We start from the raw sequence: 25,048 nt of genomic DNA on the forward strand, positions 1-25,048 counted from the left end.
AATTTGTTCCCAGAAAACAAGATAAAGATGTTATCAAAGCATTTCTGAATAAATGTATTTTTATTTATACCAAAACATTAGGATGTCATCGTCAATACAGAAACATAAGCATAACGAAATATTACAAGCCTTACGGTAATTAAACTAGTGACCTAATACTCCTTGAATCTCCCACCAATATGTATCTTTCATATAGCCATCTATGATACAATAAACTTAGTGGGTCAGATTGGGAAACCTGGTGAGTACATAGGGATTCCAACCCATAATAATATAATTACTATGTTTAATCATCAAACAATTAACCCAATTTCCTATCCCCTTATCTTCTTTATTCTTAAGGATCTACCCTAAGCATCATATATTCTTTATTTATTTATTTCTAAGGATTGTCCTAAGGAATAGCCATGAAGTTTATTGATGCTAGGGTTTATCCAACAGGCACTATGTCCATAGTTGTCGATGTTATCTATTAGACACAACCGCCAATGTTATCTATTAAGCACATCTGCCAATGTTATCTACTAGGCATAGCTGCCCATGTTATCCACTAGGCACAACAACCATGAGTTTTCAAGTACATCTGGTGAACACGTAGTTCAAAAACACATACAGGTTGCAAGCCTGCTAGCGTTCCACCAGACTGTCTAGAATAGTACGTGGTCGTCATCTATACTCTCTAGATGACTGGATCAGCTTTAAAGTTAAAGATTCTCATCATCCTTCACCTCTCAACATCTATATCATTTGTCATCTCTCATCATCCATATCACCTTTCATCTACCCATCTTTACCCAATATATTTATAGGAATAAAAATACATATACAGTTTAAATCAAGTAAAACATGTATAAATCCTTCATCTAGCATAGATATCAGGAACACAGATAATAAGCACATATAACATGTATTAATATTAAATAATTCATATCTATGTGTAAGATAAAAGTAACTATGCACTCACTCGTTAAACTGACGAATCAAAATTTAGACAGTGCTTCGCTTTTAGCAATTGACTTTTCCTTTGATGTAACCTAGTATTATTATCGCTAAGTTTCAGTCTAATACTTATTGCGACTAACTATTAGTCTAGATTCATCATTAATTCAAAGTCTACTTCACGATCTATCAAGTAAGGAAAAACCATGTAGGATCATATCGGAGGTAGAGTCTGTTTGGTATACAAAATATACTGTTTGGAAATCGCACTTTAAACACCTCACTAAGTCCAGCGTGGACATCATCCCCATAAGTAGATCAATTAGTATAACGACTTGGAATCACTGGAAAATTTTATTTATAAGTTCATATTAATGATAATGAACTTTAACATAAGTTATACTTAAAGTACGGTAAGCATAACTCAACTTACAGGTTGTTTAGCATGAAATTGAGCTCTACACGGGCAGATTTTCAGAGTCGAAAGCTCTTCTTCTCAGGGATTTCTGGTGCTACGGGCTTTTCTGCTAACACCTAGGAGGCGCTAGGGAAAAGAATTTAGGATTTGGGGAGGTCTGGGAGAGAATTGGTTGAAGATTGTGAGAAAAAGACTGAAAATGCCATCTATTTATATCCACCAACAACCGAGTACGTGGGGGCGTACTCAATAATTCCACTAGGCGTAATGGCTTTTTAAGGGTTACACTGGGCATACTCAAAAATTACATTGGGCTTACGAGCTCCATTTTTGTCGTTCTTTATATCCATTAGTAGGTATCAACGAGATCTACAACTTTCATTTAGACTCTATCAGCTAAAGAGATCTTCAATTCTTGTTTTGGTTGTGCTGCTATGGTTTATCCAACATGCACTAAGTCCATAGTTGCTGATCTTATCTATTAGGTGCAAAAGCTAATGTTATCTATTAGGCATTGCTGCAAATGTTATTCACTAGGCACAGCTGATAGGATTTTTCAAGTACATTTGGTGAACATGTAGTTCAAAAATACCTACAGGTAGCGAGCCTGCTAGCGTTCCACTAGACTGTCTAGAATAGTACGTGGTCGTCATCTATACTCTCTAGATGACTGGATCAGCTTTAAAGTTAAAGATTCTCATCATCCTTCACCTCTCAACATCTATGTAGCACCTGGTTCCTGGTATGTATTCTTGATTATTAACTCTCCTTATGTATTGCATTTTAGCCTTGGACTCGGCGAGTTGAAGGACTAACTCGCCGAGTAGAAGTAGGTCTAGTCACGGGATCAACTCTGGCTACTCGGCGAGTAGGTTCGTGGGACTCGACGAGTAGACCCTGTCTGGACTGAAACCCTAACTCGGGTGTTTGCACCCTATTTAAACTATCTAACCCAGTCTCCACTACCCCTAGCACTCCCAGAGACCTGTAGAACGAAACCCTAGCCCCGTTTGTGTCCTTGTGGGTGATTTTTAGCATTTTGAAGGTGGTTTGGAGCTTGGGAGAGGAAGGAGAAGGTTGAGGAGTGCAAGAAGGAAGAAGATCCGGAATATACTCTGTGAAGGGCTTCTATTCAGGTAGAAAAGTTCCTACCTTGATCTTTAGTTCATTGAACCCCCTTTCTTGTCCCTAAAAAGAGGTTTTAAGCCCTAAGAACCTAAATCTCTATGTTTTTATGGTTAATGTTCTGCAAGGACTTCGGATTTGGACCTTTAGGACATCCTAGTAGCATAAAGTCTCTGTGGTTGAGGTGATTGAGGTCCCTATTGAGTGTAGGACCTCTTAAAGAGCTTGGAATTGCATGTTTGAGCTCATTGGGCCGTGCATGCACGTAAAGTTTGCAACTTTACATGGTAAACATGCTCAAGGACCTTAGATCTGTGGTTTTGAAGCATTGCATGTCTCAGATCTGGCCTACTTGGGAAATGGGTCGAGGAACTCGGCAAGTCCCAAAGTGGAACTCGGCGAGTTCTATGAAGATGGTCTTAGACTCGGCGAGTTGGATGAACAACTCGGCGAGTCCTATGAAGATTTCCTGGAGCTCGCCGAGTTGTTCTTCAAACTCAGCGAGTCGGTACTCGAGTCGAACCCATAGTCCCGAGTGGTGAGTCAAGGGTGACTCAGTGAGTGGGGAGAGGGACTTGGCGAGTGGGACCGGATTAGTAAAGGAAGGACTTGGCGAGTTGCTCGCAGACTCGGCGAGTCCAGTCAACTAGAAGTTGACTTTGACTTGGATTTCGACCTGGTCGAGTGTAAAAGGGGTCATTTTACCCTAAGAACATCTAGCAGTGTTTGACTGATCGTTTTGTGGGATTTATAGTCGGAAGACGTCCGGAGCAGCAGCAGCAGTAGACAGTCAGTTTCCGATCAGTTCAGCAGCTACTTTGAGGTGAATTACCTTCCAGTAGCGGTGGATCTAAGGCCACAATGCCGACCCACCAGTATGAGATGTATGATTAGATGATTGTCTTTGTGATATTTAATGGCGTGTTTAATCTCGATTATTCCTTTCAAGTTTGTGACTGGGGTACCGAGGATCACAAACAAGGTGTGAATAACCATGAAAATTAGCTCGGTACTCTCGATGTCATTTACCACCTAATAAATGTGTTGGTTAACCATACACGCTCCATTGATCGATGATAATTTACGAGCTACCCATTGCCACTCTTTGTTAGTTAAAGTTAGTGTGTCGATTAACTACACACGCTCCACTAACGACTTGACAAAGTGCAATGTGCAATTTCATGGATTAGCATCAAATTCACATTTTCCTAAAGTAACTAAGATTGAGAATTTATAAAAACATTTAGTTACTTTATATTTATCATTATACATACTAATGAGAGAATTAATGTTCTATCTTACCCGTTTGGCAAACGACCATCCACCAATCAAGGAAGCGTTGGGTGAGAGTGGACACCTATTCAACCACCATTTTATAGGTAGTTTCCTTATGCCCCCCTTATAGATCGGCTTCGTGAATGAGGCCTACTAATGGTAAGACTGACTCATCATACACATATATATAAATTAAACTTTTAGTATTATAATAGTATAAGGTTGTATTTTAAACTTTTAAAATAATAGGGTTTTAAAATTTAATATTTCAAAATTAATCATTTAATTAAAATTTAAATTCTAAAACTAAAGGGTGCAATTTGAAACTTTTCAAAATTACTAGATGAAATTTCAAATAATTAAATTAATCAAATAATTTTGTTATGATCTTAAAATTTGACCAAATCCATTTTATTTGATTAGGAAATTAGATTGTCATTCATAAAATTCAATTTAAGACATTAAAATCAAATTATGGAAATTATTCTAATCGAAACAAAATCTGGAAATCAAAAAATCAGTTAACAGACGAGTCAACTCTTCGAGTCAGGGCATGGGCTTGTCGAGTTCATCATAGAGCTCGTTGAGTTTGTCAAACAAAAAATGATTTCTGTTTTGAAATCGATTTGGACAGATCACTATTGCATCAAATATAACTGAAAAACATCCTAGGCTTTGATACCACTGATGGGGTTTGAGCTCAACAACATTCCTAGAACTCAACAACATATGTGTTCATGCAACCCTAATTGCTTTGGATCTAAGTTCTTCACTAGTTATACATACCAATAGAAATTCCAAAGCAACAACCCTAATACTAGCATACAATTTCGAAATCTATATGAAAACTAGGGTTAGAAGAGTGGTATCGTTAATACAAATCTACTACCCATAAGAACCTCTCACACCAAGGCAAATCTTCTAAACTGCCTGTACCAATCATAAGACGAAAAACAGAAAAGATACAAGTGTCAGCCCTTGCTGAGTGAGTTCATAAAGTTGCACATAAAACATACAAACCCCAAATGGGTCAATCATTCATTTTATGATGAAGAATAAAGATGATAGACAGATACCACTTAGAATACAACTACATATCATAATTATTCAACCACATACATGCATACATGTTTAATCACAATTCTACCACATAACATATATGATCAATCAAATACCACATAAGCAACCGCATAGCATATAATTAATCACACTTCATATATAAGCAACCTTTAAATGTTCAACCTTTTATTAATAACAAACCTTTTGTTACATAATCAACATTTTAATATACAACCAACCTTTGTTATATATTCAACCTTTTAATATACAACCAACCTTTGTTATATATTCAACCTCTAAATATGCAACCAACCTTTTGTTACATGTTCAACCGTTTATTACATCTATCCAACCGATTAATAGAAAAGCATCCCTTAGTGCTACCTAACTTAAGAGAAACATCCTGTTCACTACTTGTGTGCACGACTAGCTGATGCTCTAAGTGGCTCATGACTTCCACCCGAAACACCAACCCCGTGACTCCACTTTTGCTACTCCGACTTTACAAAGTACAAGTACCCCACGGTGTCGTTCAGGATTGGTACAAACGGTGCCAATTCCACCGATACACCTCCCAATTCTCACGTGATGTTTATGCTGGCTGCGAACGAGGGACCAACATCACTCTAGCCCAGGAACACCGAAGTGCCCCCAAACCATGTGTCACACGGTCATCTAGAAAGACCGGAAAATAATCACCGTTGTGGCTATAGCTCTATCTATAGGTACTCTTTCAACCTAGTAGGCACCCTTAATGATCCGGATAAGGTTTTAGGCAAAGATCATGAACTACCCAAACCCTCTACGCATAACCCCGCAATATCATTTATACATTAAGTAAGGCATGTAATTCATATAATATAAGTGTGTGCTGAAACATGCAATATATTCATAACCAACACATCAAATTACTTCCATACATCATTCTATCAAGCAACTTAAACCAACGTCATATACATCAAGTTCATCAATGTGTAAGCTACATAACAATTAGATCATAGCATGGCAATAGCACAAAGCATATATTAGCATGACAAATATCATATCATCAAACACATGTAATGATATTATCATCCTAAAGTGAATCAAATCACCATCTACAGATTGCACGTTTCAATAATGCAACATTAGTGAGTTAAAACTATGAACTCACCTTATTGTATGATAATAAAATATTACTCTTATGCGTCGTTTCGTAAGCTCCTTAATCCTCAAGGTACCTAAACAATAAATATATATTTTTTATTTAGTTTAGGCTTTTAATATTTTAAATTACAAGTTAATCGCCTATTTGGTAGTGAAATCAATATGACATAAAATTAGATTACATAGCCATGGTCAAAAGTAAGCATGCGATACAATCTTAATTATCCCAAAATACCAGTAATGAACTAAAATGGTAGTATTATGGGGTGGGTTATTTAACAGTCCACGATATATCTATTTAATTTTTCTTAATTAAAAGTATCCATATTATATTACGTATAATAAGATCATGTATTACAATATATATCACTCAAATATGTTTCTATATGGATCTGATACAAATCTAATTTACTTCAAAGTCTTTAAATAAAAATAGAGCAAACACTATCAAAACAATTTCATAGCCTTTTTTTATTCTAATGTCGTGGAGTTTAGATCACACTGATTTATCACACTTCAAGGTTAAACAAAAAAGACGTACATCACCTTCTTAATATTTCAAGAATAATACATGGTAGATTGGGAGTAATGGTCCAAGTACTATCTCCAAGTATGATCATAATTGCATGCGAACAGGGTTCAAGAAGTTATATGGTTTCATGGATAAACAGAAGATATATAGGACAACCAACCCAACTCCATTCACCCTTTGCTCCATGGTGGTGTGGTGGAGGAATCCGCCAGCCATGGCTGCCGGTAGTGGTGGTGATGGATATAGAACAAGAAAACAACACACAAAAGGTATAAAGTCTCACCCCCATTGACGAATAACTGGAATTGTAGAAAACCTCGATCTCACCGCCTTGAGAGGCACTGTCGGAAACCTAGATCGTCGGGGCCATCACCACATCTTTGCCGAAAACCCTAGTCGTCGCCAAAAAAGCAGCACAACTCCCTCTCGCTCCCACTCGTCTCACACCTCCTTGGACCCAGAATTATGCCCATAGAGTCGCACGGACTAGACAAACAGAGGAGAAGGGTATGAAGTCGCTAAAAACGTAACCGTGATCGGAGGTCCACCGCCCATCTGAAAACACGCCAAAGTATCTTTCTGCTTCCTTCAACCTATCTTAAACTAGTCACCAATTAAGACGATCGCATTCGCATCTTAATTTCGTTTGGGAAGAAAATATGTAACCGTCGATCTAGAAAAAAGGAAGCGAACGTGAGAAGGAAAAGAGAACGACGTCATGTGTTTTCATTTGCAAATTAATAAATTTGGTCTCTGAAGTTCCAGACTTATACGTTTTCTGCCCCAAGGCTTAATTTCCTTTTCAAGACAAGTTTCCAATCTTACACTTAAGCCCCCTCAACTTTACTTATACCTTTATTTGTTTTATTTAGATACATTATCTTTTCGTTCTAGTCCCTTAATTAACAAACGACAAACTAAAATATGTACATTTTAATTATTGATCAGAATCTTTTCTTTATTTAATTTATTTCATTATATAACCTTAAATCCAAAATAATCCTACGGAAATGAATATTTGCCTAACGGAAAGTAATATCGGAGACAAAAATAAATTCGGGTCGTTACACATTGACTTGCAAAACCAGTCCCCGTTTTTTTAATCAGTTCCTCTAATCCTAAAATTAATATCAAATTAATTTTTGATTAAATACTAATTAAATAATATGATTTCTAATTAATATATTATTCTTATAATATATTAATAAATCATTTATTAACCTCTTTCTCCAAAATTCATCTTGTCAAGGTGCTATGGTGAAGACAACACAAAGGACCATGCTACTATTAAATCAAGTACATACCAATTTTAGTTATGTGCTTAGACAACTAATCCAACATATTTCACCAGGTTTACCAATGCCACATTGGACGTCTCGGGCCATGACGAAGGCTTAATAACGGGCGCCTTCACACGGGGTCTCCTGCTAGGCCTTTTGTCTCAAAAGCTCATGGGGAATAAGCTAAAAACACAAGTGGAGCTAAAAGAGAAGGTGTAGTGCTATCTAACATAGGAAGAAGGCGAAGCAACGAAAGAAGCATACCTAAATGCCATGACTACCTCGACCACGAAATGTCATAACTCGCCACCCCATTCAGAATCCCACAGCAGAAGCATACACCTTGGGCGAGGAAGACATCTACAGGGGCGCTTTAGGTCGTTCCCAAGGGCCGAGAGACTTTGTAGATGGCCAGACGTCTATGCGGTCTTTGAAAAATAGCCAGCAAAAGGAGTAAAAGGGTGATTCTACGAATACCACAAAAGCAAAACCCATGGCACCGTTAATTGATCGGTGCGAAAATGGGAGATGGAGGAAAAAGAACTCAAAGGAAACCTCATCGAAGACAACCCTAATAGACTTCATGGTGATAAGACACCGGGTGGAACACAATATTATCTTAGGAAGGAAAGACCTACTCAAATTTGGGGCAAGTCTCGTCAACAATGCACGGGATCATAAAATTCAGCACCACAGAGGGCCGGGAACAGTCCTAACGCCGCCGCCAAAAGAACTACAAGGTTATGAGATCATGCAACCGACTGATATAGTGCAGGAAAACAAGAAGTCGTGCGTCGAGCCAACGAGCAACAAAGAAATCGTCAACAAAGAATACCCATATCAACCGATCAGTATCGTCAACAATCTTCCCCTGGCCACAAGGCAGGCGCTGATAAGCCTCCTGAGAAAATACAAGTATGTTTTTGCTTAGACTCCCACAGACATGGTAGGGGTAGACATGGAAGTCATAGAACACAGGCTCGTGATCAAGCCAGAAACGAAAGAAACCAAACATAAGAAAAGGGTGCAAGTAGGTGACTAGAATAGGGCAATCAATGCTGAGGTCGCCAAGCTGACGAAGGCAAAAAATTTAAGAGAAGCGATCTTTCCAACCTAGATTGCCGATCCTGTCATGGTAAGGAAGCACGATGGCTCCTGGCGCATGTGCATCGATTATTTTGACTTGAATAAGGCGTACCCAAAAACTCCTATCCCCTGCCTGAAATCAACCAAAAGGTGGAATCCTTACAAGGTTTCAAATTGAAATGTTTCCTGGACGCATACAAAGGGTACCATCATATCTTAATGAGCAAAGAAGGTGAGGAGAAGATAGCCTTCTACATAGATCATGAGGCTTTCTGTTACACCAAAATATCGTTCGATTTGAAAAACATAGGGACAACTTATCAACGACTAATCGACTCCATCTTCGCTAAGAAATTGGAAGAAACATTGAAGTCTATGTCGAAGATATGGTCATCAAAAGCCCCGATGAGAAGAAGCTGCTAGACGATGTAGAGGAAACCTTCAAGACATTGGATAAAGTAAAGATGAAGCTAAACCCAAGGAAGTGCACCTTTGGTGTAGAGGAGGGACAGTTCCTGGGATATTACATTACTAGAAGAGGAATACAGCCAAGCCTGGCCAAAGTCGACGAATTCATGGAAGCAACATCTCCAAATACATTGCGGGACACCCAGGGACTGAACAGTAAGTTGACAACATTGAGCCGCTTCATCTCCAAGTCAGGATAGAAAGCTTTGCTGCTCTTTCGCACACTCAAGGGGTGCCTTGAAAAGAGTAACTTTCAGTGGACGGCCGTAATAGAATCAGCGCTCTAGCAAATCAAAACAGCCCTGTACGAGCTACCCACACTAGCTAGCCCTATCCCAGGTGAAACACTACAAGTATACCTCTTAGCCTCAGAAGAGGCCATATTTTGGGTCTTGATAGTGGAAAGGGAGGGCAGGCAGGTGCCAGCTTACTATGTCATCCCTGCATTACAAGGCCTTAAGATCAATTATCCCAAACTCGAAAAGCTGGTGCTCGCGCTCATCTACGTAGCGCGACGACTGATACGTTATTTTTTGGCACACCAGATAAAGGTGCTAACAAACCACCTGATCAAGGAAATACTGTTCAAACCAGAGATGTCCAGATGGCTAGCAAAATGGGCAATTGAACTAGGTGAGCATGATATTAGTTACCATCCACGCACTAATATCAAAGACCAAGCAATGGCAGATTTCTTGCTTGAAATCCCAGATAAAGGAAAGAATATCATTCAAGCAAAGAAAGGGACAGGGGCGGATGAATCTAAAGCTGATCAGAGATGGACTTTATATAAGGGCGGAGCAGCTAGTAAGGAGGGCTCTGGATCAGGCCTAATCTTGACCAGCCCGGAAGGGGAAGAAATCACTTATGCTCTTCGTTTTGACTTTCACACCTCCAACAACGAAGCATATGTCACACCCCTGAACCAGGATGGCGGAAACATTAGGGGGAGGATGACGTCGTTGTATAGTATCATAACAGTTGAATATAAATGAAACATAGCAACCCAAACAACATACATTGAGAATACAAGTTTACATAGTTTACATAATGTGCTTGTTCAAAAGTTACATAATAATGTCTAAAAAGTAAAATTCCATAATACAACAACACTTGATGTCAAAACAGTTGTATACCTGTTACTGGTTCCCTGAGAATACAAGTGATTTTGAAAATCGTCAACAATAATGTTGGTGAGTTCATAAGCATTTTTGTATGAAAAGGGTTTGTAACTGCTTTATTTAAAATAATTTTGTATGTTTCCAGAAAATTCGATATTTTCTATAATGTGGACTGTGGTCTTAAACCCTAAGACCAGAAACTTAAGAAATAGTGTACTGAAAAGTAGTATGTAGTTTTACGTTTTATAAAACCGGTGAAGTGTAAGCTTCCCGTAAACCAAGATAGTATCGTTAATCCCTAAGTGAGTTATTATAACCATGCTTGATATGAATGTTATGCCTGTACGACGTTCTTCAGGCGTCGGAATTGGTAGATATTTGTCACCCTAGACTGACCCGTCTAGCTGTAGCGAACAACTTAAGTGTGGGGTTGTCGGTCCTGTATAGATCTATACACAACTATCTCACTCTCTCTCCAGGAGACTCTGGTTATAATGCAGGACTTAAAATGTATGCTAGGTAGGTACGGTGAAGACAATGTCTCACTAGAGCATTAACAGATTTACGTGAACTACGACTCCCTTTGTCTTGTTTAATAAATTAATTACACTATTGATGATTTATGACATGTGTTTTATGACACCCAAACTATACCATTTATAGTTTGACTTGTCTACTTTTTGTGTAAACTATGTATAGAAATTTTATATAAATAGTCAGTTGTAATCATGTATAGTATTAATACATGTTGTTAAAACATAATATTCTTAGGTTTTAATCCACCAAAACAGTGATGAATAAAAATACGACCATTTAAACTAGAAAAACTATTTTTAGCAAAAATTACTAAAATTTGTAGTTTTGTACTTCTTATATTTTACTTCTTAATACTTGTATCACACAATAGTTTATGTTTGTCAACTTTACCATCCAACCTCTTGGGTCACAGTTTTTATAAAATCACATGGTGACTTCAACATATTTATAGCAATGATTATACCAATTTCAAATAGTAAAAGTGAGACATGTAAGTATCCAAAGGACACACATATTATGACTTATATATATATATATATATATATATATATATATATATATATATATATATATATATATATATATATATGTGTGTGTGTGTGTGTGTGTGTGTGTGTGTGTGTTTGTTATCTTTGTGTGTACCAAACCATAAACACAATTTTTGTGTAATCTAAATGAAGATAACCACATAAATCACGATTTATACATGATAAGCAAGTAATATATACTTTTTATACAAGAGTTGTTCCATATTCAAACAAATAGACATAGTGCATGCAAATTTCCAAAGGACAAACACATTTTCACTTGTAAAACCTTATAAGTCATGATTTTTATGTGTGTATGTGTGTGTTGTGTGTGTGTGTGTCTACATATATATATATATATATATATATATATATATATATATATATGTAACATCCCGACTCTCATGTCTTAACTTTACAGATTTATTTTTCATACTTGGAAGGTCTACTCGACGAGTTGGATGCCCTGACTCGTCGAGTAGGAACGTTTTTGGCCACGTGTTTAAGTGACTAACTCGCGGAGTCGGAGGCATGACTTGACGAGTTGGAGCTGGAGGATGAAACCGTAAATTCCAGGGTTTTACACATATTTAAAGGATCGTTAGCCTCACTTGGCCTCCCCTTACCATCCCCTTGCGCTCTAAAACCCTAATTCGTGTGTGCACTTCTTTTTTGTGATTTTCAAGCTTGGAATGTGATTTTCAAGAAGGGGACTTGAGGTATAAGAGGATTGGTGCAAAGAGGAGATGGTGGATCTGAGTCTTCTGCTTATTGGCATCAGTTTGAAGGTAACAAGTTGTTACCTTGACCTTCTCTCATTCTAGATCTCTTTATGTTTAAGATTAGGGCTTTTCTAGCATATATACTAACCATTTTTTAGTATGGACTAGGATTTGAAGTTGCAACTTCAGATCTGATCTTATCTTGGTCTTTATATCTATAAAGTCTCCAGCTTTAGCAAGTATGAACCTTCCCTTTTGAGTTAAACCCTATTATAAGCTTGGATTTGACATTCTAAGCCTCTAGATCCTTGCAAGCATGTAAAGTTTGCAACCTTACGTGATAAACATGCATTGCGAAGCTTGATCTAAAATATGGGGCTTTGGGGTGGCTTAAAAGCTTCTGAATGGAGAAAGGATTAAAGGGACTCGACGAGTTGCATGGCCAACTCGGCAAGTCCGATGAAGATTGTCATGCAAGGATTTCTGCATGAACTCGGTGAGTCATTAGGATGACTCAACGAGTCAGCCAGGGTTTTCCCGATGTTTGGACATGCATGGACTCGGCGAGTTACAGGAAAACTCGACGAGTCAACTGGGGGATTCACGACTTCTCGAGTTCTGGAAGGACTCAACGAGTCAGTGAGCTGCACTCGACGAGTTAGGTCAACACGGACTATTGACCTTAACCGTTGACATTGACTTTGACCAAGGACTGACCAACTGACTTCTGGGGTATTCTGGTAAATTGGAAATTTATGGAAATGGTCTTATGGTAAATATAGGTAGTGAAGTTTGTGGCCGTGGTTCGAGAATTTGAGTTTATCACTTTGATTCTACAGTTGAGAGGTGAGCTATCCTCACTATACTAAGGGGTCGAAGGCACCAATTCCGACTCGTTGGATTTGATATCCTAGCAGTTGGTATTATGTTGAGTATGAGTTAGTTATGCATGCTAGTTGCTATGCCAGTTGATAGATCTGTAGGGATACCTGTGTTATTACCGGATTATTTGTATGTGCATTAGTTATGTTATATGTCGACATATTATGTGGGTTGGGTTGAGGTTGTACTACTCCGTGCGGTAGCCAACAAACCCTAGAGTATTCCAGATATGAGCTGAGGGTCGGGCAGGGAGTGCTAAACTCATACTGAGGACTCGGGAGCATTCCAGATACGAGCTGAGGGCCGGATAGGGCATGCCAAACTCGTACTGTGGGCTCGGGAGCATTCCAGATAAGAGCTGAGGGTCGGGTAGGGCATACCATACTTGTACTGTGGGCTCAGTAACGATCCATATATGAGATGTGGGCTTGGAAGGTAAGCCAAACTCACATTATGGGCCATGGGTAATCCAGTCTGTAAAATTGTGGACCCAGTACATGTTTTTATTTGTAAATGTGTTATTTGTAGTGTATCGGTATTTTAGGGGAACTCATTAAGCTTTGGGGTTATAGTTTCAGTTTTGTTTCAGGTACATCAGATGATCATGGGAAGCCAAATGCGTGATCGTACAACTCCTCATGTTTATGACTTTGTTTCTGTGATACTCTGATATTATACTATTTTGAAAACAAGTTTTGTAATGATTAATGGTTTTTAAATATTTTTAAAAAGTTTAAAATTTGGCATGACTTTTATGGATGTTACAATATATATATATATATATATATATATATATATATATATATATATATATATATACACGACGATTTCAACATGTTATGCACATATTACTTCATAAATGAGTTGATGCATGCAAATATCTATAGGGTAAACATATTTTAACTTGTATCCCCCCCCCCCCCCCCAAAAAAAAAAAAAGCATGTAAAACTCAAAAAATGGGGGTATGAAGCTCACATTGTTTATTTTCGTGGGTTGTAGGAAGGAAGATGAAGGAGATTTTGAGTGTATGATGAAGATGATGAACTTGAAGAGCTTCTTGGAAAGGTTGGTATTCTAGTAATCTAACACACAAAAATGTGTGTGTAAACATGATAATTTTAACATCAAAATGCATAAACACTTGCAATCTAGGAAGAAGCTTACCAAGAACTCTAGGATCGGGCTTAAGATGATGATTTTTGAGAGAAAATGGTCTTGCTTCTAGAGGGAAAATGATGTTGGAGTGGAAAAGAGATGGCAAGCGTGGGGTTTTCACACTCTCGACCAAGGGTTAAAAGGAGAGGGAGGGAGTGGCTTTGTTTGTTACTTGTTGGTTACTTGGGTGTCTAGTATGGATATTTGATGGTTACTTAGGTGTCATGCATGGAGGCATGATGGTTTGTAGTATGTCTTGCATGGTTGTTTGATGGACAAAGAGAAGTAAAGTAGTGAGGTGTCACATGTAAGGTCAAAGTTTTTGGGTCTTGTGTCCAGCCAAAACCAAGGGATTTCGATTTTAGGGTGGCCGAAAACACCCTTCTTTCTCATAAGGTTTTCGGTCTTGAGGGTTTGGGTTCTCAGGTTTAATATGGTCCATCAAGATGGGTTTTTGGTCAAGAGGCTTTCTTGGCCGAAAGCCTTAAGGCAAAGACCCAATTTCGATTTTTGTTTAGCTACTTGATCTAATTTGGACTTCTAAGAGTTTGTTACGAACATGATTCTCAAAGTATGCATATGTGTACTCATATAGCAATGTTATTGTTGGAATTACAAAAATCAAATTGAAATGAGGTTACATGGTGTAATCATTTGTACATGGATACAATTTCGACCCTAAATTTGCTACTTGTCACAGCAGAATACGAAGCTTTACCTGCTGGCCTACGATTAGCTAAACAAATGGGAGCAGAAGTAGTAGTAGCTCTAACAGACTCAAGACTAACTACCAATCAAGTCAACGGGGATTTTGAAGCGAAATACAAATCAATGGAAATGTATGTAAAGGCAGTACAACAGCTTGTTGAATCTTTCAAAAAATTTACCATCAAACAAATCCCGAGAGGCGAAAATAAAAAAGTGGATGCCCTAAGTAAGCTAGCATCAACATGCTTCGACCACTTATCCAAGAAGGTCCTTACGGAGGTACTCAAAGAAAGAAGCATAGATAAACGATGAGTAACTTCCCTGGAGCCAGCTAGACGTACATGGATTACACTGTTGGTCGAATACCTGCATCACGGTATTCTACCAGACGGCCATGAGGAAGCCAAGAAAGTGTGAGTCAAGGGGCCGCCGTATGCAATCATAGATGAGACACTGTATAGGAAACGATTCTTTTTGCCATGGATAAAGTGTGTGGAAGAAGCCAGAGGAAAGGAAGCACTCCAGGAATTGCATTCCGGCTTGGCAGGCGCACATGAAGAGGCAAGAGCCCTAACAGGGAAAATACTCTAGATGGACATCTACTAGCCGACCATACACCAGGATGCGTTGGAATTCACAAGGAAGTCTGTGGAATGCTAGACGTTCTCTCCAGTCCAAGGGAACCCCCAAGTGCCTATAACAAGTGTCTCAAGTCTGTGGTCTTTTTATCAATGGGGGATAGACATCGTGGGACCATTCCTGAATGCTCCAAGCAAGGTAAAATACCTAGTAGTCACAATGGACTACTTCACAAAATGGATAGAAGTAGAGCCACTGGTGTGCATATCCGGGAGGCTGATGATCAAGTTCATGTGGAAAAATATCGTGACTAGGTTTAGAATAGCTAAAGTGCTTGTCATTGATAACGGACTACACTTCGCTGAGAACCCGTTTCGAGAGTGGTGCGCCGACAAAGGAATCAAGCAGCAGTTCACATTGGTGGCGCACCCTCAAGCGAACAGCCAAACGAAGGTGTCCAACAGAACACTAGTGAACGGGATCAAAAAAGTGCCTTGGAAAAGCAAAAGGAAATTGGGTTGAAGAATTGCCAATCGTACTCTGTCATACAGAACAACTTTGAGAGTAAGCACAAAAAAACCCCGTTAAGCCTGACTTACGGCACGAAGGCAATGTTACCAGTAGAACTGACAATAGGATCACTACGAACAACCCACTTTAAAGAAAAATGTAACAATAGGGGTCTAAGGGTGAATTTAGATCTCATTGAAGAACGACGTGAACAATCGAACATCCGACAGGTTGCCTACAAGCATGCTGTCGAAAGGCACTGCAATCAGAGGGTCAAGGAGAAAGACTTCAGAGGGGGGGGGGGTTATGTTTTGAGGCCTAATGAGACAAGTCTAGCCCAACCGTAAGGAAAGCAGGGCCCTGTTTGGGAAGGACCATATAAGTTCATCGAAGCTAATCACAGTGGCGCATATACATTGGAGACGACGGAGGGCAGACAAATCCAAAGAACCTGGAACACAAAGAACTTAAGGAAATTCCATTTCTAATACTCCACCAAGCCCAACCACCCCAAGGATGCCGAAATCCAAAGACTCAGAGCGCATAGGTACACAAGTTTATTTGTTTTTATTTTATCAATCAATGTACCATGGGGCCAAGTAGTTCCCCCCCCCCCCCCCCCCCCCCCCGAAAATATTCAGTGTATTTGAACAATTTCTTCCATTATAATACTCAGTGTATTAAAAACAAATACTTACCGTATTCCCAAGGCTTAAAATAGCCATAGAATGTAAACACTTAACGTATTTAGAAGGCTCGAAACAAGCCGTAAAACCTATATACTTAGTGTATTCACAAGGCTCAGAACAAGCCATAAATGCTTAAAGTGCTTAGCGTACTTACAAGATCAAAACACTCAGTGTGTTTATGTGGCCCAGAGCCATACTTAAAACATCCAAAAAATAAACACACCCAGCAAAGAGAAATAAGGTTTAAAAGAAAAAACAACGTCATTCATATTGCAAGATAAAAGATTATTGCAGACAAGGCTCAAGAGGCCACCATCATTAAAACTATCAAAACACAAGACAAACGGGTTACAAAGCTTCAATTTTTTTTTCACACCCCCAAGTGGTAGTACATGGTACGAAGTACCCTAAGAGACAGCAGGCCTAACACCACCAATGTCATTCCTCGCCACTACATCATCACCAGCACCATCACCACCAACGCCGTCACCACCAACCCCACCGCCACCGCTACCTTCACCACCGCCAAGCAATGCACCTTCAGATACCTCATCAATATCCTCCATGGCACAAAGTTGTCGCATGCCTTCCATATCCAAACTCCCCAAGCCTAAAAGAGATGCATGATCCATAGTAGCAAATGCCAATAGAGCTTCATTAACACTCAGAGCGTGACCAGACCGGGAGCCACTGACGCCAGGGTCATGGGAACCAGACTCCATTGTAGCTTTCAGACTGCTTCGGCCAGATTCCTCCCCAACAACAAATGTTTCATGCCTAATCAAACTCACAGCACCAGTAAACTCAGGATGTTTCGATCAACTTGTCCATAATGCGAATGACCCCAACATACAGAAGCCATCCTCGGTCATGCTGGGCAACCTCGGCCTCTGCCTGCACATCCACAATTAGCTTGTCATGGTCACAAACATCATGTTGAAGGATTTCATTATGAATCATGAGCCCTTCATTGGTTTGGGTCAGAGCATCCAACTTCGACTGCAAGGCAGATCGAACCTCTTCGACAACAACTTTCTCTAACGTAAGTAGTGCACACTTCTGCTCTAGACCACATACCTCGTTCTCAAGTTCGGTAATCCAACACTTCAAGCTAGCTTCCCGGACGCTGTAACCCGAGTCGGCGACCTTCATCTCGTTAAGTAACTGAATATGGTGAGCACCAGCAACCAGATAGAACATAGCCTGGGCAGCAGTGCAGGACATATTATGAGACAAAGCGGGACTACCAATGGCTTCCATATCAGAAACATTAGCAAGGGGAAACGCATAGCGAGAAAATTCCACGGTATTAACACGAACAGACATACGAGATTCATTTCGTAAACTCTAAGTCGGAACAAACACATGAGAACCAGGATCACCCCCAGTAGCCTCCTTGCGAGGAGTCCTGTGCATCCTAGTGCCCCCCGAAGCTCTAGGGGGAGAGAAACCAGAGGAAGATTGGGAAATAGGTTGAGCAGGAACTATGGGTTGCTGAAGCGCCCCTTAATCCCCCTCGGACTGTTGAGCGTCGTCATCAGGGATCACAAAAATTGCCTCTGGCATCGAAGATATTGAGTTCAACATATGATTAAAGTTACATTTTGATTGAACCCTTCTCCCAATATTAAAAGCACCAGTGGAGGCCTCGCCCATCGCCAATATGACGTTCCTTTTGGCAATAACCCGACGAGCGTCAGAGATACTAGCATCCTTACTGTTTTCAACAATCTCTGTGTGACCATAATAGGCAGCGGAGGAGGGAGCAACAGTCGAGATCGGTTGTGGAGCCAGAGGTGACTCTTCGGCAAACGCCAACGAACCTTTTATCATCGGCGGTACGGAAGTAACTGCAGTCGAGGAAAGACGATCAGCTCGACGATGCAGAGGAAGAGTCTCGACCAAATTAGTCTCTCGATGTTCCAATTTCCCCTGATAACGTTTCTGTAAAACCTCATCCATGGACAACGAAGTCTCCACGCCCGCTCAAACAACGAGAAGTTAGAAACAAGTTACAAAGCACAAACTAGTTGTCTTTTTCCCCTCAAAGGGAAGGGGGAGGGGGGAAGACGAAAGAAGAAGAACAACAGGGTCACTTACCATCCACAACAGTGAAGAAGATATGCATTTTCCCTTGATGCCTCCAAGACGGACTCATCCCTACACCAGCAAGTAACACCTCCGAATATTCTTCAGGAGCAACTTGGACACCTTTCAACAGATCATCAATGGTGTGGTTATGAGGAAACAATTTAGGGGTGATGTCAGCAAGAGTGTTCGCTCGATACCGGCTACTGCCAACCAAACCATGGTTAACCCACAACCATTTATCCTACTAGTTTTTAGAAGCTTTCCCGTTGGGAACCAAAGTATGGCCCCCTCGCTGGACAGAAAAGGTGTACTCATCACCGGTGGCGCAAAAACCTTAGAAGTACTTGAAGACAAAGTATTTTGGGAGTAAGCCATTAGCTCGACAAATCATTTCAAACACCACGACCTTGTTCACAGCATTGGGAGTAAGCATCTGAATGCTACTCCCACTATTCTGCAAAACTTCCTCTTGAAAGTCTGAAAGAAGAAGACGCAAGCCAACATCAAGGGTCTTCAAGTAAACACCCACCTTACCCGGCGGAGGAGAGTTGTGCCTGGCCACGATAGAAAATGATGATGTGCCTTAGCGAGCACGGAAGAGTCGTGCCCGGCCATAGCAGGAAACGCCCCAAGGCGTAGCGTGCCCGGTCGACTGAACCCAACAAAATCTTGCGCCCGCCAAGCGCTTCTAAGAGCAGGACGCTCTCGAAAAAGGCTCGGCCCCGCCTGGGTTGCCTTTCGCTCTGGGACAAACACGACGGTCAGACAACAAAGCAGATGCTCAGAGCATTATCGCCACAACTAATCGTTGGTCCTGACAGATTCAGGAACACGATCCGCCAATCAACATCCCCGATCCTGTCGGGTCTGACACCCCTGTCTCGTACGGACCAACATGGGAGTTCAACATAAAAGGCTACCCTCGATGCTTTGAGAAGTAAGTGATTCTCTACCAATTTACTCCCCACTCCATCCTAGAGAACTCCCACTGACTTGACCGTCAGAACATTTTCCTGAAAACTCTTCCCGGAGAACGGCTATCGGCCTCTTTCTTATTGTGGCCTCGCAGGTTCACCGGAGTCACAACCCGAAAGTTATAGAGCTGATTTCCATGTCACATTTGTATTTAAATTTAATCACATTTTAATATTAATATAAATCAATTCTAATATGAACAATTTTCGAAGTACATTTGGTTTCAATATGATCTAATTCCCAATATGAATCGAAGATAAACTAAAACTTTTGTTGTCATTAATAACATCATACATCTTTTTATGTTACTTTGATGACACATTATATTCTTGTTTGCATATTCCTACTTCCTAGTAAACTTATAATCTTGCTTCAAATCTAAAGTTAAAAAAATGAATAAATTTTAGATCAAACATATAATAAACTCAAAATAAGCAATCCGTAAAGTAACACTTAAGTGTGGATACCATAACTTGAATAAAAAGAAGTAAAATAGAAACAAAATATTTAAAAGGATATCTGCTTGAAACAAATAATTACGGAAATTACAAAAAGGAATACCATAATTTTCAAATTGACCCCTCAACATTTAATCAATTCTCATTGCCCATGATATCGAGAATTGTTTACCAATTGGTATATTCAACCCCTTAACCTCAACCATTTTGCTATTCCCAACACCCTTCCCTTTCAGCTCATCTAAAAACTTATGCTCAGTTTCAACCAATTCCACCTTCGAAACATCCAAAATTCCCATAATACCCTCCACCTCTACCGAAACTTCACCTTTAACCCCTGTTAACCCAACCACGGTTACTTTCTCGATAACCAAACCTTTTTCAAGAGCAAACTTACTCTCCTGAACCTCCGACCATATCTTCACAACTCCGTTAACAGCCTTTGCGCTAAACTCAACATAAGTTGACTGACCGTTTCCCAATTCCATCTCCGGCAGCTCATCATTATCGACATAAACCTTTCCTTTGGCCTCCCCCGCCGTGGCCCCCGCCGGAAAAGTCACAATCAAGGTAAACGGCGTCGTTCTTGCTTCTCGTGTTATCATTCCTCCCCTTTGCATTGGAAGAATCGTGTTTTGATATAAATGGACGTTAATCACGTGTAAGGGAGCATCCATGGAGAAAGACTCTGTCTCTTTCGCGACAACCACTTTGCTCAAATCAAACAAATTATACCAAGTTCCAGTTGGGAACATGACACTGATTTTGGTTTGATGTTTGTCAAGAACCGGCGACACCATTAGGCTACTTCCGAGCAAAAACTGTGTGCTTACATTGTAAAGTTTGGTTATACTTGGAAACGAGAAAAAAAGCGGTCGAGCAATTGGTGAACCGGTTGTGTGAGCTTCATAAGTCAAAGTGTACAAATAAGGAAGCAGCTTGTACCGCATACCTAATGCGTTTCTTGCCGATTTAGCAACCGACTTCCATTGATAAAGTTCTTGTCGTGGCGAGTAGTAATTCGCATGGTCTCTTGAAAACGGATAAAACGCCCCCAATTCGATCCAACGGTTACAAAGCTCTTCGGTTGGCGCAGGGTAAAACCCGCAGATATCTGAGCCAACCATCGGGATCCCAAATATACCAAAATTCAACATGGTGGAGATCGAATATTTTAGATCATCCCATGTTCCTTTGTTGTCGCCAGTCCAATGGGCTGCATACTTACCTGATCCAACAAATGTGGATCGGGTAAGTATAAAAGGGCGTTTGCCCTGGAGGCCTTGCAGGCCTTTGTGTGTGGCAATCGTCTGGGAGAATCCGTATATGCTATGCGCGTCGTACTCTCGGACGCCGTTGTAGTGAACTGCGCTAGTTGCGATAGTTTTGTATCCGATCGGGACAGATGTTGCGGACGCGTTGATTTTGTACGGAGGCTCATCCCATTTTGTTTTTGTAATGTTTTTGCAATCCAAACAACAGATCCAACCTGGCCCGGTTCCACTCGGGCATTGTTTCCCTTGTGGAATTTTGCAGAGGCCTGAACAGAAATTCGAAGCCTCGTTCATGTCGATCCAGAGCCCGTCCACTGGGACGAGTTCGTGGAACCTTCGGATTTCATCAACCCACCAGGACACGGTCTTTGGGTTGAGGAAATCCGGGAAATTAACTGGCCCAGGCCAGACCTGGGCCAGATAGGGTTTACCTTCGTATTTGATGAAAACATCGTTAGCTAGGCCTCGTTGGTAAGTACCATAAGTTGAATTAACACCGATTCCAGGGTCGATAATGACAATGTACTTCATGCCACGGGAATGTATTTTGTTCAAAAAGTTAAGGAGTTTTGGACGAGGGTAGTTTCGGGAATTGAGAGTGAAATCTTTGTGTCCATCCATATGATCGTCGTCATTCCAAATTACATCGAGTGGAATTTTTGATTTCTTGTAATTTTCGACAACGTCTTCGACGACTGATAGATTGTGGTAACCCCATCTGCATTGGTGAAAACCTACAAATGGAAAGCAATGTACAATTAGATGGATACGATACTTTTATAATTATTGCTATAGGAAATAGATATTTAATTGGTGAAAATGAAAATGACAAAATTTCATTAAAATTGGTGGACCTACATAGTACATACACTGATACACATGTGTCACTTGTATGGGCAAATTTTGGTCAAAAACAAGAAAATCCCAACAGATATTTTGTTTTAAAACGCAACCTTTATTCAATACTCCAAATTGAGTAATATACATTTAAAATAATATATATATATATATATATTTCAACGCACGAAAAATTACAAGAATTAGATTTTCGAGGTAAGCCTTAGAATCCAAAACAATAAACTCGTTGCAAACTTATGTTTACAAATTAAAATAACTAATACTATGTCTTTAAATTTTGTTTGAAATTAAAATACTACACATATCAATCGATTGTTATCGGCAATTATTTTGCTACAAAATAAACTCGATATAACTAGAGTTATTACTTATTATCATTAAATTATAGCTCAAATATCCATCACAAGTTGTCACTTTCCCCATTTAGTATGTGATGACAACGATTTAATCGTTTTCTATTTTTCCCATATTTTTGCAAAAAAACAAACATAATTTTTTATAATCATGTGTAACGATAGAAAATAATAATTTACAGTCATGTGTAATGATAGAAAATAAGTAACCAATATTATATGGATATGGATGGTGATTGCGTGTCAGTGTTTAATGAAAGAAGTATTTTGTACAAAAACATGAAATATAAATATTTATAAGATGTAATGTACAAGTATTTAATGCATGGAAGATATTTACGTGGGAAATGGTACTCACCGAGAGACCAGTAGGGCATAGGAGCAGGTCGGCCAATAAGTTGAGTATACTGATCGACAACGGCAAGAGGGGAAGTCCCGGAGAAGAAGTAAAAGTCGAAAATACCCCCAATCACTTTGTATGTCAGAGAGGTCCCTCTGTACACCACATCCATTCCATTACTGTTCAACAGCAAAACCCCATGTGCTTTCGCCTCCCCACCGACGTTTCTCAAATCCATATACACCGGATGCGATCCGTACAAATCCATATTCAGGTTGATCGCCGATTGATCCGTCGTCCACAGCGTGTATGCTTCGTTTGGGTAGAGCTTAATCCCATGCGGCTGTGTGTTCTCTCCGAGCCCATACAACGACGCATCTTTTGGTAGAGATGTTGAGATCTCGAGGTACTGGTCTTTGAAGACTAGAGAGTTGTAGGGGGAGGATTTGTCGGTGGCGGAATTGAAAAGCGTCTCGCCGGTGGATTTTCGTTTTACGGCGAATGAAAATGGGTCTGCGGTGTAGCTGAATAACAACTCGCTTCCGGCGGATTCCGTCGTTGTGGTGGGGGTTTTTGTTTGTTTTGACGGCGTCTCCGGCGGTTGTTGTCGTGGCAAGAGGTTGTATGGTAGTTCCCATCTTTGCTTCTGTGCATCGGTAATGTGTACCCTTAAACGATCATCGGTTTCATGCCTGAAAATCCGGCAGGGAGCCGGAGTCAAGTCGGGTTATTAACCAAAACGTGAAGCAATCACCAAGAGAAGAAGAAACTGACAGTAATTTCATTTTGATCCTTTTTGTTTAAAACATTACATTTACCCCCCTAGAATATAATTGAACAGATAAAATACTCTTCACTATGTAACTAACACTAGCATTGCTCTAAATAGATAACAATGTAACAGATAAAGCAGGGGGTGTGTTTGGTTTACATGAATAATCGAGGGAGCAAAGTGAAAAAAAAAATTGAGAATGTGAGTTGGGGACTTACTTGACGTATAGCTGCAAAAGAGGGATATCAGGGCCGTAGATGTTGTTTTTCTGTTTGACTTGGAGTTGACCGACAAGTGCACCGTCGGAGGATTCATGAATGGAGGTCAGACGGTAGCCATTGCCGATCGGAGAAGGTCCGGATTTTGAAGAAGAAGAAGAAGAAGAAGATGTAATGCTGGCTATACATGATGATACAAGGAGTACGACTACAATATGTAGAAGGGGTCTCAAAGAAGAGACCATTGTCGGCGGTGGTTTACGGTGGGTGGTGGCGGAGGAGACTGGTGGTGCAGTTGGGGTAGCTACAGAGCTTTAGAAACAGTGAGGTGTGATGTATAAATATAGGAAAGGGGAGGGAAAGAGAGTCATGGGAGCGATATGGATGGAATGATTGTTTATGTATGGATAAAGAAATTATGGCCGTTGATTTAGGTGTATTTTAGTAAAGGTGATTTGCGAATCATATGGTAGAATTTTAAAGCATTTTATTGTGTGTATCAAAGACTTTATTTTCCACAGAGATCTTGTTAATGTACTTTTAAAATGTACTTTTATGAACAACTTTGAAAGAAAAGCATAAAGTATTGTACCTAATCAAATAGTTCAATCCATTTTAGCATCTTATTTAATGTAATTTTTATATAATGTTTTGTGAAACCGTAGGAATTTGGATAAGTGATTGTAGTATTTTATATATTTTAGAACATATTCATATACTAAACTAGCAATAATCGTTAATTATTTATTAATTTTTAACCAAAAATTAACATTTATCTCGTAATAGTCATTAAAACCATAGGTTTGCTATTGGCCTATTCTTCCGCTTAAAATCTATGGTTTCAATGACATCTATATAAATATTTTTTTTCATTTTCTAAATCAAAACCGTTGCTTTTAAGAAACCTATATTTTACTCTCTAATGTTTCGGATGTCCAAAAAGTAGTTTT

At 39.7% G+C, this 25,048-nt stretch overlaps 1 protein-coding gene and 1 long non-coding RNA gene across 2 annotated transcripts; one reads left to right on the forward strand and one right to left on the reverse strand.

Annotated features, from left to right (window-relative positions):
- Positions 1-20,298: 20,298 nt before the first annotated feature.
- Positions 20,299-24,495, reverse strand: LOC145041352 (alpha-xylosidase 1-like). The gene is made up of 3 exons (XM_078989374.1): positions 24,099-24,495; positions 23,127-23,800; positions 20,299-22,291 (listed from the first exon to the last, which is right to left on the reverse strand). The coding sequence occupies exons 1-3, from the start codon at positions 24,341-24,343 to the stop codon at positions 20,415-20,417; spliced, it is 2,796 nt and encodes a 931-aa protein (XP_078845500.1). The 5' UTR covers positions 24,344-24,495; the 3' UTR covers positions 20,299-20,414.
- LOC145041353 (uncharacterized) lies at positions 23,776-24,583 on the forward strand. Its single transcript, XR_013680085.1, has 2 exons — positions 23,776-23,883; positions 23,998-24,583. It is a non-coding gene; the product is annotated as an uncharacterized LOC145041353 (long non-coding RNA).
- Positions 24,584-25,048: the final 465 nt, after the last annotated feature.

This window comes from Lactuca saligna, chromosome 4 (assembly GCF_052625555.1).
Source record: "Lactuca saligna cultivar CGN05327 chromosome 4, ASM5262555v1, whole genome shotgun sequence".
In the NCBI taxonomy this organism is placed as follows: Eukaryota; Viridiplantae; Streptophyta; class Magnoliopsida; order Asterales; family Asteraceae; genus Lactuca; species Lactuca saligna.

Bases quoted from the DNA above. Each gene is read 5' to 3' on its own strand.
- LOC145041352 (XM_078989374.1), bottom strand. From the start codon at position 24,343: ATGGTCTCTTCTTTGAGACCCCTTCTACATATTGTAGTCGTACTCCTT. The intron at 23,801-24,098 runs GTAAGTCCCCAA...CCGGATTTTCAG, and splicing joins CTTTTGCAGCTATACGTCAA to GCATGAAACCGATGATCGTT. The intron at 22,292-23,126 runs GTGAGTACCATT...TTCCATTTGTAG, and splicing joins TATGCCCTACTGGTCTCTCG to GTTTTCACCAATGCAGATGG.